This window comes from Falco naumanni, chromosome 4 (assembly GCF_017639655.2).
Source record: "Falco naumanni isolate bFalNau1 chromosome 4, bFalNau1.pat, whole genome shotgun sequence".
In the NCBI taxonomy this organism is placed as follows: domain Eukaryota; kingdom Metazoa; phylum Chordata; class Aves; order Falconiformes; family Falconidae; genus Falco; species Falco naumanni.
The window spans coordinates 86,496,090-86,512,870 of NC_054057.1; the positions used below are offsets into that span (position 1 = coordinate 86,496,090).

A 16,781-nucleotide genomic window follows, 5' to 3' on the forward strand; every position below is an offset into this window, starting at 1 on the left:
ATTGCTGGCGCCCCGAGCCTGTGAGGTACTGCTAAACTGTTGTGATCAATAGTTGTTATCATTAGATAGTTCTTTCAAAAGCGGTCCCACCGAAGGAACAACACGTCTCACGTCTGGGAGGGAGTTTCAGGGTTTTTTTTCCCCCACCTCCTTGTTTTTAGGGTTCTCTCAGCTCTGGATGGAAAATGCAATGGTTTTTTAGCTGCTGACTGCAGTAAGGGTTGAATTTTCCTGTCCCTAGTGTAACTAACTTGGCATAGGCGAAGCGTTTGGGTCTTGGAGAAGTCTTTTTGTTCCCCTCTTGAGGAAAGGACCTTCAAAGTGTAAACTGCCTTTATCTCCTGTTTGCTGCCAAGCATTCTCTCCCTTGGAGTTCAATAACCATGGGGCCGTTGAAAAGTGAAGAAGAGCAGAGCGTAATCCTGATCAGTGATGATGAAGCTGAGAACACTCATGGGAGTTCAGTTTTGTTAGTAGACCCACAGGGTAAGTACTGTGTTCTTGTCGATGAAGTTCTGTAAAAGAACTTTTGAAATAAAGTGAACTATTATGTGTTATGCTTGAAATGTGTCTTTCTGCTGCTAGGAAAACAAAGTACTTCAAAAATAAATAAAATGAGGAGGAACTGCCATTATTTCATGATTTTGGGGGTTTCTTTGAGAGCGTTACTTGCCCTTAAGGATACTGCTGTGTGGTTTCAAAATATTACAAACTTAGCTGAGACTGGGCCTTTTCAAAATCAATTGGATTCTTTTTGATTACATTACCCCTGTTTTGGTAGAGGGTGGAAGCTTTGTGTCCCAGGCCACTGTACCGTTCTTAATGGTACTGTATGAAATCATAAGAAAATTTGTGCCTTAAAGTGCATTTTAAAAGTAAATGTCAACAGCTGGTTGAATTTATAATGAAGTTGTAGTTACCTTTATACTGATCTATACTGCATGTTCTCTTTTCTACAGAGAAGTCTGTCCTGGAAGAGAAGAGATCTGAAGAAGTTGTGGATGAGGAATGTGAACTAATAGTTACTTTCAGTAAACAAGCATACGTGATGCCTCATGCAAGATATGACTGTACAATACATCCGTTTGAGTATGTTCAGTGACGTGGAGGTTAATATGGGGGGTTTCATTTTCCACATTTAGTCCATCTTGTCCAGTAACCTTGTTAGGTTTTTAACAGCTGAAAGCAGAAGTAGAGTTGGATATGCATGTAACTTGTTTCATAAATAACCTTCTGGTTTTCAACTTTGTAGGCGAACAGAATGCGATACATGCTCACCCCTTGGAAAAAATGCTGATATTTGTAATCAATGCTACTGCTACGTTTGTGATAAACTAGCTTCTGAGGTAAGCAGAGCTGTAATAAAGAAATGCACAACTTTCAGTAAACTAAATTACTCAACAGTCTTTTAAAAACTAATCACTCTAAACTAACTAATCACACTAAAAGAATAAATGATACGTGAAACTTGATTATTGTAACAGTTCCTCTCCTAAATGTTGACATCTGTCTGTTTCACAATGCTACTAAAAATGTGGTCACTGACTGGGTTTATTTCTAGTAGTCCAGCCAGTTGTTGGAGTGGACGTTCACTTGGTATAAGCAAATGCACTGCCTGTTTACTCACAGTGTATTTCATGAACTCTGATTACTAAATCAGACTGCTTCTCACTGCACTAGAGAAATGTCAGACTCTTAGATTGTCCTAACCTAGGGTGACAGCGGGGGTGAGTTTGGGGAATTGGGTGCGTGGGGTTGGTTTGTTCGAGTTTTCTTAGAATTCAGAAAATTTTGAATTGTAAGCAAAGTTGGGGTGAACGCATGAAGACAGTGCTTTGTTACCAATTTACATTGGGAAAGGTGCCAGCCCTAAGTGTCTCTGTAAGGTATTCAGGAATGACAGTAAATTACGGGGGAGGGGGGAGGTTATGCCATATTGGCTTCTTGCCCTGACTGTCAAAATACTTCGCTGTGGCTTTGCCTAGGTGTGTAAAGAATTAAATGAGTGGTAGTCCTTCACTCAGAGGAACTAACTTTTTATTTGCTTAACTGAGGGGTGGGGGGGGGAAAAAAACCCCAAACCTTTGCCTGTTTTTCACATTTTATGAAATAGTGCCAGAATTGGACAACCCTTTCGCTCTGTCACTGCAATGCACACAACAAAAGCAAATTCTGGAAGGACAAGCGTGACTTTGCCTTGGCTGGTGTTCTTGTAATGTTCAATTTGGAGCTCACAGATATAGATGCAGACCTTCGTCATGGTGGTAGGTGTTATGCTGTCATACTGTCCTGGGAGACCTGTGGCTCACCATCACTGCTCAGTCTGTGGCTCAATGTCTGGTCCACAACTCTCCCTGCAAAGGCTTGGTGACAGCTTACTGCTTCTACTCTCTTTGTGGGCCATACTCAGACCAGACATAGGTCTGCAGGTCCAGTTTGTGTACTTTCCTGCTTTCCTCCCTTGGAAGAAGCAACAAAGCTTTCCTGACCAATAAGACTGGGTGTGAGTAACTTGCTAAATATTTCACATGGGGTTGTCTTTGTTTCTTTTAGTTTTGAAAAAAATTAAAAATTGCACTAAAAGTTTCTTATCTGTCTGCTCTCTTAGGAAGTCTTCTAATAAAATTCATCCAGGACCTTTCTGTGGAATATAGTAAGTATCTGGTTGGAGAAAGAACACCTCCCACACAACAGGAATGCTTTTGCCTCACAAAGTTGCCTCCTGGGCAATGCAACATCTGCAGATCACGCAACATGGAGGTTGTATACAGGTAAGTGATGACAGAACTCAGCTACTAGCAGTACATACTGGCCAGTGCAGGTTTGATTTCCTTTACTCAAGGGATAATTGGAATCGTGGCATCTGATATAGAAAAACATAGCCGAGAGAACTTGGCCAGTGAGCTATTAAACAGCACTTGGATGTAAGCAAAGCTGCTTACATTAAATACATCTTAAATACATCTTAAATAAAAGTTTAAATGGATATCTTGTGCTATACTAAGACACGTGATAATATCCCACATTATTATAACCTAAAGAAAGTGTGAAAGTAAAGCTTATATTTTTAGTAGGGTTCTTTTTAGAATGGGGTTCAGCTTTTGCTCAGTGGTATGTGCCTTTAAAATGCTTAAAGTTGTGGCTGTGCAAATACCTTTTTACTGTAACAGAGGCTTTTCAAGGAAAGGCAAGTCAGTTTGCCCTCAAACTGTAGAACGGTCATAATTGACATTTTTTTGCAAAGTACATCCTTGCAGACACTTTATCTTACAGACTACTTAACTTTCTTAGGTATTCTGGAGTTTTTGCACTGGTAACAAATTTTTTAGATCAAGCAGAAAAAGAGAGTCCTAAAGCTGCTGCTGTCATGTTTCTGGGAGCTGCTAAGGAGATAACACTTCATAAAGACCCTGCTTTGTAAGTATCCCATTCCACATCTAGTGTGTAATTTTCCTTTGCTCCTCAAAGGGAGGAGACTAAGTGAGAGAGTTCTGATTTTCCATTTATTAAGGGTAAGGGCAGTGTAAGGATCACTGCCCTGGCTGCAGCACAGTGAGAGGAAAACAAGTACACCTGAGGGGAAAAATGAGACTGGTTAAGAGGAGGGATTTGGGGGAGAAGAGGGGGTTAAAGGTTGGGTGTGAGAGGAAGAAGTTAAGTGGGATTGAGGAGGGGAGAAGATCTCCAGCTAGGGGAAGGAATTTGAGATGGGAACTGGGAAGAGGGATCATGACAGACAGCAGATGGTAGCAGGTGGGGTTAATTCCCCAGGAAAAGGGGCGAGTTAGGGGAGGGCACACAAGCTGCATTGTGTGAAGAAACATTAGCTCCTGACCTGGGAGGAAGGGAACACGTGATGTTCCTTGGGTAATAAGTTTTATATGCCTCCCCTAAATCTGAAGGCTGACCCATCATCTGGGAAGACAGCATAATAAATAAATAAATACAAACAGAGTTTAAATACCTCAGTCTTTACTACTTGCGCTGTTTCTTTGCTTGCTTGTATCATGGCTGTTTCATGCTTGATGACTGTCTAGCTTGAGCAAGCTTGCAGAGCTTTGCTTTCCAAAAAGTAAATATTTTGGGGCTTAAATTCAAGGTTTTTTATAAAGAAGTAAATATGGTCTGGGTTGGTTTGACAGGCCAGAAACAGCAGCTCCTCTGCAATTCTTTCTGAGCAGCTGTATCCAGCCTGCTCCTTGCAAACCTTGACATTATTTGGATAGGTCTCTTTGTACCCTTATTACAAGTCCCACAGCATTCACTGTGGTTACGTGGGATGTGGTTTGGCCTCCTCATGGGATGATGATATACAGCCCTTCAGAGGCCCTATAAAAGCAAAGATGTGCCTGTGATGGTCTTAATATGGCAGGTCAGAAGGTTTGGTGCTGCTTGGGTCAGGGTGGGGAGGTTTGCTTCAGTTGGTTAGGTACTGCTGCAAAACTGTTAATTCTAGAACATGTTTTATGCTTCAAGTGCTTGTTTTTTTGTTTGGAATGATTTTTATTAGCATGATAGCTCCCAATGCTTTTTAAGAAAAAAGGATGTTCTTAAACAGTTGAGTATAGAGAAGGGAAAAAGGGAGGAAAACAAGCCAAACATTAATTAGTGCTTTTTTTCCTCCCCGATTAGAAGCTGGCAGAACCTTGGTCAAATTGGTTCATTAAAGATAGCTGTCCCTTGTCTGTTGCAAAGGTAAGACTTGACTTGCCATATGAGATTTCAGTGGGATGGTTGCTGGCTGCAGACTTTCTGCTTGCATTTAAAATGCACTTCAAAGTACTTCAAAGGCAAAAAAGGAAAAAAGTGAATGCTTTCGCTCTTAAAAGCCAAAAGTAAACCTGCAGGGTTGTATAATCTTACGGTCCTGTAGCATCAGGAACTCCTTATCAGGGAACACAACCCCACTGTACTGTCTTAAGTATTGTTTGAGCAGAGCCAAAGTAGCCGCTGCTGCCTGTGTGTAGACCGTAGATGGGTAGGGACAGGCAGAAGAATACAGACAATAATATGCACCGGTCAGCCAAATGAGCAGGGACCTCCGTGTGCTATCAGGTTTTACAGTTATATGCTACAAATCTGGATTTTTAGAAGTACCACTGAGTTCCTTTCTGTGAAGGGCAAGGGCGATACCTGCCTTTAGAGCCACATAAGCATTCAAACCCTTCTTTGTTGCCTTAAAGCAGAGTAACTCAATGGGGAACTCAAAGCCAAGAAGATGAATTAGTTTTCAGCTGTAGTTCAGGAGTGTTCTGTAAGGCCAGACCAGAAGGTGGTGTCAGGTAGCTACTTGTGGTTATTAAGCCAAAGAGTAAATAGTGTCTGTTAAAGATCAAAACAGCAGCCTTGTAGTACTCCACTGGGATGGGGTAGTCAGGGATGTAACATAGTAAAGTTCCCCCAGAGGCTGGTGAATGAGGACATCTTGCTCACTTGGCTTAATTCATTTCTCATTTTAGCTTTATATTTCACCTTTAACCCGAAATTCACTTGCAACAGAAGGTTAATGAATTATTAACTTTTTTCAGGAGCACTCAAAAACAATTATATATTCTCACCTCTTATTTGAAACTAATGACAGGTATAACCTAAATCCTGTATCAGTTTTCATTTTAAATTACTATTCTTGAATTTCTTAATTTCTTACTTTAAAAGAACATCAAAAGGAATTTTTTGCCTCCTTCCCCCACTTTTGAAAGAGTAAACTCACTTTTGTCCGTGTGTTATCCCCAGTTTTCAGTTAAGACAAAAATGGTTTCTCTAGCTGTCAAGCTGCCAGGAGCTCAGGTTGCTTACTGGGTTCATCGTGCCTTGCTGCAGCGTCTCACACATACTCACTGGGGATCTTTGTTTTAAAACTTAAGACCACAGAACTTTGGTTATACTGGTGTTTACACATAATAACAAAAGAGCAATGCTGTTGTTCACTACAAATCTTAAAGCATAAATTTAAATATAGATCCAAACTGTCTGACATCTAACAAAAAAAAAGTCTAAACTTCTGTAGAATATTTTCCCATAGGATAAAAAAAAACTTTAACAACTTGATAGTCATTCATCAGATTTTAAGAGATTTTTCTTTTTCTTTTTTTTTTTTTTCTTTTCAAAACATAGGATCACAACACAACTTCAGAGGATGCTGGTGCTGTGTGACTTCCCAAAAAGTTTGTATGAAAAGTTTATTCTTTTTTTTCAGTCCATCTCACTTCCGTGTCACTGTTTTGGCTTCTCAAATAGGTACGTTCTTTGGGGTTTGTTTTTACCAAATATATTTTTATATAGTTACCTGATTGAAAAACGGCTATAGAGAATGGTTCTTTCACTAATAGTGTTAGGTGCGAGCACTTAATACAATTTCATATTACCTGTTTTGTATTTGTCCTGTCCTTACAGAAGTTGTTGTTTGATGCTATGGTTAAGTTGTCCATATAGCACTCTTCTTTCTTTCCACCCCCCCCAGAATTGAGCTGTAAACCTCAAGATGTTTTATTGGTAAATCTTTGTGTTCTCCAAGGGAAACAAATTGTGGGGTACACACAAAACCTGATTGAAAATTATTTTTGTACTTTCAGCTTGAATGTTGTGCCATGGGACCATGTATTACTGACCACCGTTTTAAAAGGCCAGAACATCACTGGTCAAAGAACTCAGAAAGGAAGGAAAATGTTTCTGTGGGAAGCATTCCCTGTTATAGAGGCTCGAGTGGAGAAATTGGTAGACCAAAATAAGTAAGATTTGGTTGGGTCATGGTTTGGATTTTTCATTTTGTGAACTCAGTTTTTTAGATTTTGCATGGTATTGACTGCAGTATAGTGTTTTCCTGACATCGGCAGTTCTATATGATTGGGAAACATATAAAACAGACATATTTGAAGACGTACATGCAGGTTGCATTACGTTACTTGCTGGACTTACCAAGAAGGCAAGTAGCTTTTTGAAGTTTTTCAAAGCCAGAATCAAGACCTTTTGAACGCTTTAGGACTAGACAAGAATGCTGAAGTGAATAATTTCTTTGTTTACATAGACCCAGCATCATTTAAACATTCATGTTTAAAACAAATTCTATTCATCAAAGGCTGAATAGGTGGAAGACAGCAAAAAAATGTGTGTTCTGGTCTCTGGGTCTTCAGTAGTGTTTATTCAAAACATATAGTCCTCTTAAAGAATTAAACTGAAAGGCAGCCTCCTGCTTTATTTTGCCACAGTACAGAAATAATCTGTGGATAGCTTCTTGGAACCTATTTCCAATTAGCTCTTTTTGCCAGTTGTATTTCTAGCCTATTGTGCGATGTCTCATGTGAGAAAATCTACTGTTTTACTTCATTAATTGTAGTAAATATTTGACCTATGTATAGCTTTGCAGTTCCTTCCTCTTCCTACTTACCTCTGGTTTTTTCTCCCCAGCTATAAAGAAGTTGTTCGCTACCTGAAAGCTGTGAAATGCAATGATAGCAGAGGGTAAATGGCTTTTTTTGGTTTCTTCTCCCACTCCCTCAACTGTTTCTTTGCCCTAAGGTTGCGTCCTAATCTGTGTTTCTTTAATGTGCAGTAAACTGGCAGAATGAGAAGCAGGAGGATTTTTTGGCAGCTGTTTGCTAATTGCTAGCGGTCAAGCACGATCAAATCTATACATACATATTGTAAAACTTTCATGTAAAGGAAAATCAAACATTCATTTCTTCTTGTCAGGTTAAGACACCTTCAAGATAAAATCCCATTCTATTTCTGTAAAATTGGAGATTTCCTCAATGCCGCATGTTCGCTGTTGTACCCCATCAGTGGCCTCACCTGCTGTACTGCCTGCCGGATAACGCCTTTACAGTTTGAGGTCTACCTGAAGATGTTCAGAACAGGCAGTGTCCCCGCTGGAAAGGATATGCTAGACTCTGGGCCCTGGGTTACAGCTGGCAAGTGTGATTTCTCAATTAACATGTATTTAGAACCTTACTTCGTTAGAGCTTTTACTTTTTCATTAAAATTGGTAACATTCTGAGGGACCATGAACCCAACTATAAGTTGTCCAGACTAAAGCATGGTACGTTACACTAGGCAGAAAGAATGTCTTTATATTTGAGCATGAATCTGTTCAGTATAATTCACACAAACAGCTGGTTTTGTCAGCTGTGAAGTTGTTTTATGGAAAGCAACCTATTAAAGGAAAAGACAAAGCTCTCTTATTACGTCACGGCAATACCAATGGCAGTATGTAACTTAGCATGATGGTATGCATTGGCCTTGAGAATGAAAACTTCCTGATGGAAGGGGTTTCATGAGCTGTGTATTACATTCTGTCTTTAGTTCAGCCACTGATAACTGTCATCATCTGTCTTGGTGTGTACTACTTGCCTCAAAGTGTATTCTGAAATGAAAGATTTATTTTAGAGATGTTCAACTACTAGGAAAATTCTTAAAAGTATAAGATACTGACAGTGCGTATTGCACTGTGGTGTGATGTACATCATGAAGACTTCATTCTGGGTCACCTGCTGCGGTGGCTTAGTCTAAATTGTATTCAGTTCTTTGTTGCTTTCCAGATTAGCGCTTCACAGTTGATGATGTTTTTCTATTCAGAACCTACAAAATATTGTAAAATAGTTGTAGGCGCTTGTTTAGGTTTTTGTTCGATTTCTGTAGAAACATATCTCTAAGTTGGTATCCTATTTGTGTTCCTACTCTATAGTTATTCAGGAAATACATGTTTTGGATTTTGTTTTTTTATTTCTTGCAGGGCCGCCTTTGAAAGATGCTGCTCTAATTAAGCATGCGCTCAAACTCCTTTACTGCAGTGTGTCACTATACAGGAATGTGAGTCTGTATTAAGGCTGTTTCTGTGGCCCATTGAGTTTTTCTGCATATTACCTGTTTTATCCAGTTACTTCTCTAATGCAAGGACTTACTGCCAGAACCCTTTTCTCTCTGAATAGTTTACACATCTGTGAACAGACTTGACTTGTAAAACACATGTTCTGCTGTGTTTCAGCCAAAATGCTGGAGTTCCTTCATTATGGTCTTGGGTAGCAGCAGTTTGCTGGAAAGAAGTGGGCACCTACATCCCCTGTCCCTGAAAGAGCCACCACTTGACTTCCAAAAGGTAATTGAGACAGTAACATGAAACGAGAGAATCTGTTGTCTTGGTTTTATACGTGACTTCATTTGATTTGGGTATTGGCTCGTTCTTTTAAATGCTAAGGTTAACTTTTCAGTGCCTCATCAAATGCTCTTGCGGTATGTGCCAAATGTAACCCTTTGCAGAATGTTGTGATTTGGGAGGGTTAAATGCAGCAGTAAACAAATTAGCTCGGCTTGCAACTCAATGCCTGATACCAATTCTGTATCTTTTAATGTTGAGATGGATCAGATAACAAAATGGATAGGAAAGCAGTTTAAGAAAAATGTGTTCAGGTAGTCCTAAAGAGTCAGTATTTGAGTATTTTCTTCAGAAGAACAGAAACAACTATCTGTTCAGCATAGTAGGTTAAAATGAAGAGGCTATGTTATATGGTTTCGTAGTGCTGTAGAGCCCCAGCTTTCCTCGAGTATGATGTTGAACAGGCAACCTCTTCTAAAAATGCTGAAAAAAAAAAAAGTAGAAGCACATTAAAGAACCATCTTGGGTGCTGTTTCGTATTTGTAGAGTATCTGGGCATCCTTCCTGTTATGACTGACTTCTTCTGTTGCAGAGGGTGCTTGCTGCCACTGGTGGCCTTTTGGAGGAACTGAAGGCAAAAATTAATGTTTCTTTACCATCTGCAATTTTCTCTCCTCATGTAAGTGTGCACGTGGCAGTAAGGAAGTTTACCACTTGTCTTAATTGTGCTTGAAGATACAGCAGTATTAAAAACAGTTGGATTTTTATGAAAAGCTTTTAAGATGGGGCTTGAAGATTTTTTGGGGGGAATCAGTAGAAGATTGTTCTTGGTACAGTCTAAAGGCTAGAGCAGGTATCTGAAGGTAAGAAAACTGTTAGGGTCTGTTCTGGTCTGGCACCATCTTCAACCTAGGACAACCTACTTTATCACTGTCCAAATTTTTGCATTTATAAAGTGGGAGGGCTGGGAATAATTGAGTTTGTAATTAATGTCTCACAGGGTGATCTTGTGTTGTTTTGATTTAAACGGGAGACTATCCTTTGAGACTTGACACTGCGTTTGTCTCAAAACTCAGAATAGCCCAGAATTTCTAAACTTGTTTTGAATGATGGTTTCAAGTACAGTAGAACATGTTCAAAGATGGCTTGAAATACATTCTGTATTAAATACAGGCAATATATCTAAGAAGCTCTCTTGTTCTTTTCTACTACTTTTGAGGAAGTTCAGCTTGCTCTCCAAATGTGACTTCTGGGCCAGAAGTTTTTTTCCCTTTAATTCTAGTTCTGCTTCTGTGACAGTGTGAGACTTCATGTTTCTGTGATGACTTTGAGAGCACGAGGTGGAACATGCTATATAAATAAAGTACCTGTTCTATTCCCCCTTTTTTTCATTTTCGTAAGATTCTTGTGGATGTAGTGTCTTGACATCCAACCTGTCTGACTGGAATGGTAATAACTTGGTGCTGATTTGACTGGATGCAATATACAAGTAGTGGGAAAAGGGGCTTAAGTACATGTATCTTCTTGTTGATCTCTCTCCCTGTAGTTGCAACATGAGGCTTGTCTCATTCTCGCAGTACAAGCAGTACAACAGATGCTTTTTTGTGATCTTCCATACTTGAATTCCTTCTTAGAGATAGCCCTGGCTTTTGGGGTGAGTCCTAAATACTTATTTGTGTTCTAAGAGATTAAAGCAAATGATATTTAAAATTTGCATAACAGCAACTTGGAGATTTTAGAACATTTAACTTGGTATTGTTCCCCTTTTAGCTTTGTTGACCTTTAATTTAGTCGTTTTTTTAAGAAATTAATGGCAATTTGGTTAAATCACTGGTCTTGTTTTGTCTCTTCCTAGAATAACTTTTGGGCTCTGAGGCTCTTATTGGAGCATCTTTCCTATGAAGAAAATATTCTCCAGGGCACTGTCAACCTGATTTTGAGAGATCTAGATTGTCAGAAAGCAACAATATTAAAACTGTGAGTAAACACTTACTCCCTGAATTCTGTTTGTTTATGGAAATGGTCAGAGCAGTCCTACAGCAGTAATGTTTAGCAGAGATGTAATCCTTAACGCTCTGAAACCAGCCAGCTCAGTCCTTTGGATAAGTCAAGAATGCAAATACGGTGCGAGGAATCAATGGGAAAGTTGTCTCTGTTGTTGAACAGCTGTGTTGTTTCCTGGTTTTGTATTGCTTAGGTGGCAAAACCTTGGTCCCCAGTACGTGGGTGAATTCCTTTGCCTGTTCTTGACCTGCAGACATAAAAAGATGCAATCCATTGGCCTGTTCGCTCTGAATATTATTACAGAGAATCTGCATAAGTATGTATAAATTTATCATTTTAAAATAAAAAAAACCACTGTGTTGTGACACTGGTGGTAGTTTTCTCTTTGTTAACAGTTTTAACTCACAATTCAGTTTTTGGTTTTTATTATTGCCTGTTATTAGCAGTTGTAAAAGTACTGAACGTGGTGTTTTGGGTAGATGTGAAATTGTTCCATGTTACCTGTTGTAACCAAATGACCTTCTCGTTTCCCAGTACTCAATGTTATGAAAAACATATCTGCTCTTGGCAACCCTGACCAGTCATTAAGAGCTTACATATGGTACAGTCTGAGTCTGTTACTTAAATATCACTGTCATCAACAACAACCAAAAACGCTTTAATTAGAGCAAAGCAGTTACCAGACTTTAAGGAGGCTTAATACTGCATAAAACTCTACATAGAGAAAATAGTTGAAAGTAGCTCAAAATGTATATTATTATGTATCTACAAGAATACAGTGGGTGTACAGATGTCAATGTTTCTTGTAAAATTGTAAGAAACACATCATGTGGTAGTGAGCCTGTCATTCTTACCCTCTTAAAAAGAAGAGAGGCCACTTGCTCTGCAGCAGCACAGAGCTTCAGTGGGTGGGGAAAACAGTTCTAAAAAAGCCCAGGTACTTTATCTGGATTACAAATGATAATAAAACACTTTTGAAACCACTAGCTGTTTATATGTATAATCCTTGCTCTCCTGTTTTGCACAGTAAAGCTTTATAGGCCTTAGGGTGATACTTTTAATGTATTGACATAATATCTTTACAATGAATTGACTCTCTGGTTTTATACCAGAAGGCAGAGTAATTGCTTCCTCTGGCACTTTTAATTCACACATAGCTGATGTCAGCAGAGTAATGTTGAGAATTCATCTCTTAACTGTCTTAAGTGGAAGTCACGGACGTTTAAGTTGACCTTCAGTTTGAAATGCTTCTGTCTGTTTCTTCTCGCCAGCCTTTGCTGTGTGTAGCAGTGAAAATAAAATGCCTCATTTCACTCGGTTATATATGAGCTAGGCTGTATTTAATAAATGTGTAATTACATTAATTGTGTTTTGTTTTGTGAGGCTTTACAGTATGCTCTAGCAGTGATCCAAGAGAATCTGATGAAATCCTGTTTCTTTTGGTCAATCTTTGTCTTAATTATTTTACTGTAAATCTGATATTGAAATCGTCTCCGTGTGGGAACTGAAGTGAATTGTTGGACTAGCCTGCTTGTAAAGCTTTGTGTAGTGTAAAACTCAGAGGGGCTAAAACTGGGGGCAGGTGTGTCCCTACAAGAAAATGGATTAAGAATCTGTCTGTTTTTCAGGTGTCCATGGGCAAAGCATCTTGGCAACATCTTTGACAATGCAGTGAGTATCTCTGTATTTTAGAATTTAACAATGAAGAGTATCAGTGACAGCTATGTTACTTATCAATTAGATATTTAAATGTATCAAATATATGTCAATGTCAGTTATTATAACATTATTATAAAAACCAGCAAACTATACTAACTAATCTTTCTCTGCCCAGGGATTAAAGCACCTGCCTCTTGGCACCACAGCTCATCATGAAGTCTCAAAGTTCATAAACATTTGTGAAAAACTGTAATTTGGCAAAATCTTCAGGAATATTTTCCAGTTTGTCTTAATCTCAGAAGTCTTGCTGGAGTCCCTTGTGTTCTCCTTTAGTTGTCACCTCCAAAAGCATTCAGCTAAAAACTGACTTCAGAGAAATCCAAAATGAGATCCTAGGTTAAGATGGTGAACAGTGGCTGTATTTCAACATACACATTGTGGAGATTTCCTTTCTTGTAGGTCTGTTTATACCTTGTTTTCTTCTTAAAAAAACTGGTCTACAGAGAGATGCTGATTGGAGGGGAAAGGAGGAGAGAGAAACACAGATGGAAGTAAAAAAAACACAGCAAGTCTTTACTTCTGTTGTGTTGCACAGATGTGCTGTGGGTAAGATGTCTGCAGCAGAACAGCTGCTGAGAGAGAGGAAGTTTTAAAAAAATTAAAACTGCCCCCCACAGATGTACAACAATTACATTAAAGTGCTGTTTGCACGCCCTTTTTTTGGTGTGTAATCATAAAAAGTAAACCTCTCTTGGGGCTGAAGGACATTAACGGAATTTTTCTTACTTGCATCAGTAAACCAGATTTGGGAAGCCCCAATGCAGTAAATGGCTTGTTTGTTTGTTTTTTTTTAAAAGAATCTAGTTTTCAGCATTTTCCTGCTGTGGGGCGTTGTTTTTACTTTCTGCAATATGTGACTGTTAAGACTGGTGCTGATGGCCTTCTGGGTTTCTCAAAAATCCTTGTTACAGTGGTAAGTTTAAGAGTTAACTTTTGAAATGTGGGGGGAGAAACAGGAATATTTCTAGCCTCTTTTCATACTCTGCCCTGCTGTGATACGTTGGTTTGGCAGGAGGGGGTGGGCAGGAATTGTTATTGACTGTATTTTGCACATTTAAGGCTTTCAGTGGCTTTTGCAGCTTTTGTTATTCTAAATAAGCTACACTGTTCAGGTTTTCTACAAAAATGTTCATGTATCTAAATCGATACAATTTTAGATAAAGCCCTATAGAAATACTGTAGTTCTGTTGTCAGTTCTGTTTTGGGGTTTTTGTTATTAAACACTCGCTGTACCTCTATGTCGTGCTGTCCAGGCTCAGCCAGGACAAGCAGAGGTCGGTGCAGTCCCCTGATGCTCAGGATTGTTGGCAGGGCTGGCCACGGGGTGCCTGGTTCCTGTCTGTGCTCCTAAAGATGCACCGCGGTGTTTCAAGGGAGGTTTTTCGTGTGCGTTCCTAGTAATACAATCTTTCTCACCTCATCTACCTGAGCAGTAGGAGGTCACTGTTTGTGGTATGGCTGAGGGGGAGGAAAAAAAAAAAAAAAAGAAAAAAAGAGGGGAAGGAAGTTGCAAACATTAATCTTTGCAGGCGCTGTGTCTGTGTTCTGTTTGCCCCGGTGTACGAGCTTTCCTTCCCCGAGCCGCAGTCTGGCCCCTAACGCTCCCTGGGCACTCGCCCAGCGGCGCGGGGAGGCTGGGCAGCCAGCTGTGCTGAGGGTTCCTCTGCTGAACTCCACAGCAGCCCGTTCCCCGAGTCCCTGGGTGGGCCAACAGTGGGCATTACAGCGTGCTGGGGCACCTCTCTGGGGCTGTGAGAAGTCAACAGCAAAACTAAGTAAGCCTTAGTCCCGCTCGGAACGTGGAGCGGGTGTAGGCTCCTCGGTGGTGTCGGATCAGGAGCAGGTGAGGGCAGGTGTTTTGTTACCCCTTCGAGCCTGGATTTACCATCACAAGGAAAGGCTAGGAACTGCTTTTTTATTTACTGTAAGTAAATAGCATATCGATTCATTATTTATCTACCTCTGAATTTTAATGTTTTATAGCAGCCCTTATAGTTAAAAGATTATATAATTATTTATAGTATCCTCATATACGAGAAAAAGACTCTTTGAAGATCTGCACCTGACTTTGAGCATGGGTTGGCTAGGCAGGTACAGACATTACAATCAACCGTAGTGGAAAACATCTTCCCAGCACCCTGAGACTATGACTAGTGTAACCCCAGAGGTAAATCGAAGGCTGGTCTTGTCTGCTCTGCTCCAGGTAGAAATGAGATGAACAGAGCTCATTAAAAATTGAAATGCGTAGTTTGGAGAAGAAAATGGGCACCTAGAGCAGTCTTATCCAAATATTATATTTTAGCAAACCAAACTCTGCTGTTTGAGCAAGTGTATGCACAGCTGATACTGCCAAACAGTAAATAGAACATTTGCAAGTAAGTGCCTGTATCGAAAATAAAATTTCATCTATGAAGGGTGAAGTTCTTAAAGCCTGGAAGAGCAATGCCATCCTCTAGCGCGGGAGCGTGGTGTGCCCGCCTTTGTGGGCAGCAGGCCCGCTCTGAGTGCATGCTTCACCCCGGATTATGGAAAAGACTTTTGAAATGCTATGGAAAAGACTTTTGAAATGCGTTGTCAATAAGCTAATTGTTTACAGGCCCGGGGGGTTCTTGGTATAGTATTTAAAAACAAACAAAACCAACCCCTGCTGTGTAGTGCTGGTAAACCTGTGTGGCCCTTCCAGCTCTGCTGGGGGGGTGGCGATGCACAGCCCGAGGGGGCAGGCTCGGCCGGTCTCTAGATGGGAACGGAGCTGTGGGGCGGGCAGCTTCACCCTCTCGGCCGTGATGCACAGGTGGATTTGTGCAATTCAATCATCGGGGGGTGAGTTTGCAGCCCCAGCAGCAGCAGAGCTGGGGGGGATGCACAGGGCCACCCCCAAACACGCCGCCCCTGCCTGCATTATCCTTCCCAGCCTCATCTCCGAGGGGGCTGGCAGAGCGCTGGTACCCTTTCTACCAAGGACACTAATTAACCTGCTAAATGAGTTTGTTCCTTCGAAGTGTGCACCAGAGAACTGAGTTATCTAAAATACCATCCCAAAGAGAGCCGTAATTAGCAGCTGGCACTGAGGGCAGACCCCTGCTTCCCAGGGACTGCTTTGCAAGGGTGGTGGGGGCTTTCAACTCATTGCTGGTGTGGTGTGTTACGTCCCCCCCGCAGGTGACATCCCTTGGTCCTGTGCCCCGGAGCACTGGGCTGTGTATGTTGGCCCAGCATCCCCTTCCCTGCCTGCAGGCCAGCTGCTGCCCGGGGGCTCCTCTCCCCAAAATAACACAGGGAGAGCGGTACGGAGCGGGGTGCAGCTCCCTGCGCAGCTAGCCTGGGATGAGGAGCCGTGCTCCTCCAGCTGCCTGCCCAACCAAAAATACGCTTTAAATAACTGGACTAAGCAAAGTACAAAAGCGACGCATTGCTGGCTGCCAGATTAACAGATGGCTACAATCATTAATATTGCAAAACTTCAGGAGTTCATAATTCTTTAATCTACAAAGCCGGTGGGGGTAGCTAATGCGAGCCCTGCAATCTGCCATGCTGGGGCCACCAGCCCCCCACCCGCTGCGGCCCCAGGACCCCCACAGGCCAGGCAGACATCGCCTTGTCCTGCCCGCCCGGCCAAGGCTTCTCGCCTGCCTCCGAGGAGAGGAGCCTGCGGCTGGAGCGGTGGGCTCCAGGAACCCCCAGGCTTGCAGCTGGTGGCCACAGTGGCTCCTAAATGTGGGTGCTGCCCCCGCTCAGCCCTGGCTGCCATCAGATCGTGGGAAATCCACGGAAATCCAATAACCTGTCTCCAGTGTCATTTTATCGTTAAACCCAAGCCTTTCCCATACTTGTTTGGAGGCAGCACAGGGGGATTACGATTGATGTCAACAGCCGGATGATCTGCGGCTCGGCGTGGGTATCGCTGCCCTCTGAGCCGGCGGCGGTGGGATGGCAGCGTGGGGAGCGAGCCCGAGCCACAGCCACCCCG

At 41.4% G+C, this 16,781-nt stretch overlaps 1 protein-coding gene across 2 annotated transcripts; it reads left to right on the forward strand.

The window, feature by feature from the left end:
* Positions 1-29: 29 nt before the first annotated feature.
* Positions 30-13,992, forward strand: LOC121087265. Of its 2 annotated transcripts, XM_040592070.1 has the most exons (19): positions 33-486; positions 960-1,089; positions 1,253-1,346; positions 2,114-2,264; positions 2,609-2,771; positions 3,292-3,417; positions 4,633-4,695; positions 6,115-6,237; positions 6,573-6,728; positions 7,405-7,458; positions 7,690-7,907; positions 8,729-8,805; positions 8,981-9,091; positions 9,681-9,767; positions 10,635-10,742; positions 10,944-11,065; positions 11,286-11,408; positions 12,721-12,763; positions 12,927-13,992. In XM_040592070.1, exons 1-19 carry the CDS (start codon positions 384-386, stop codon positions 13,002-13,004), a joined length of 2,130 nt encoding a protein of 709 aa, XP_040448004.1. In that variant the 5' UTR covers positions 33-383; the 3' UTR covers positions 13,005-13,992. The 2 variants fall into 2 exon arrangements, with proteins under 2 accessions (XP_040448005.1, XP_040448004.1); XM_040592071.1 differs by lacking the exon at positions 4,633-4,695 and having other exon boundaries at positions 30-486.
* The last annotated feature ends 2,789 nt before the right edge of the window (positions 13,993-16,781 follow it).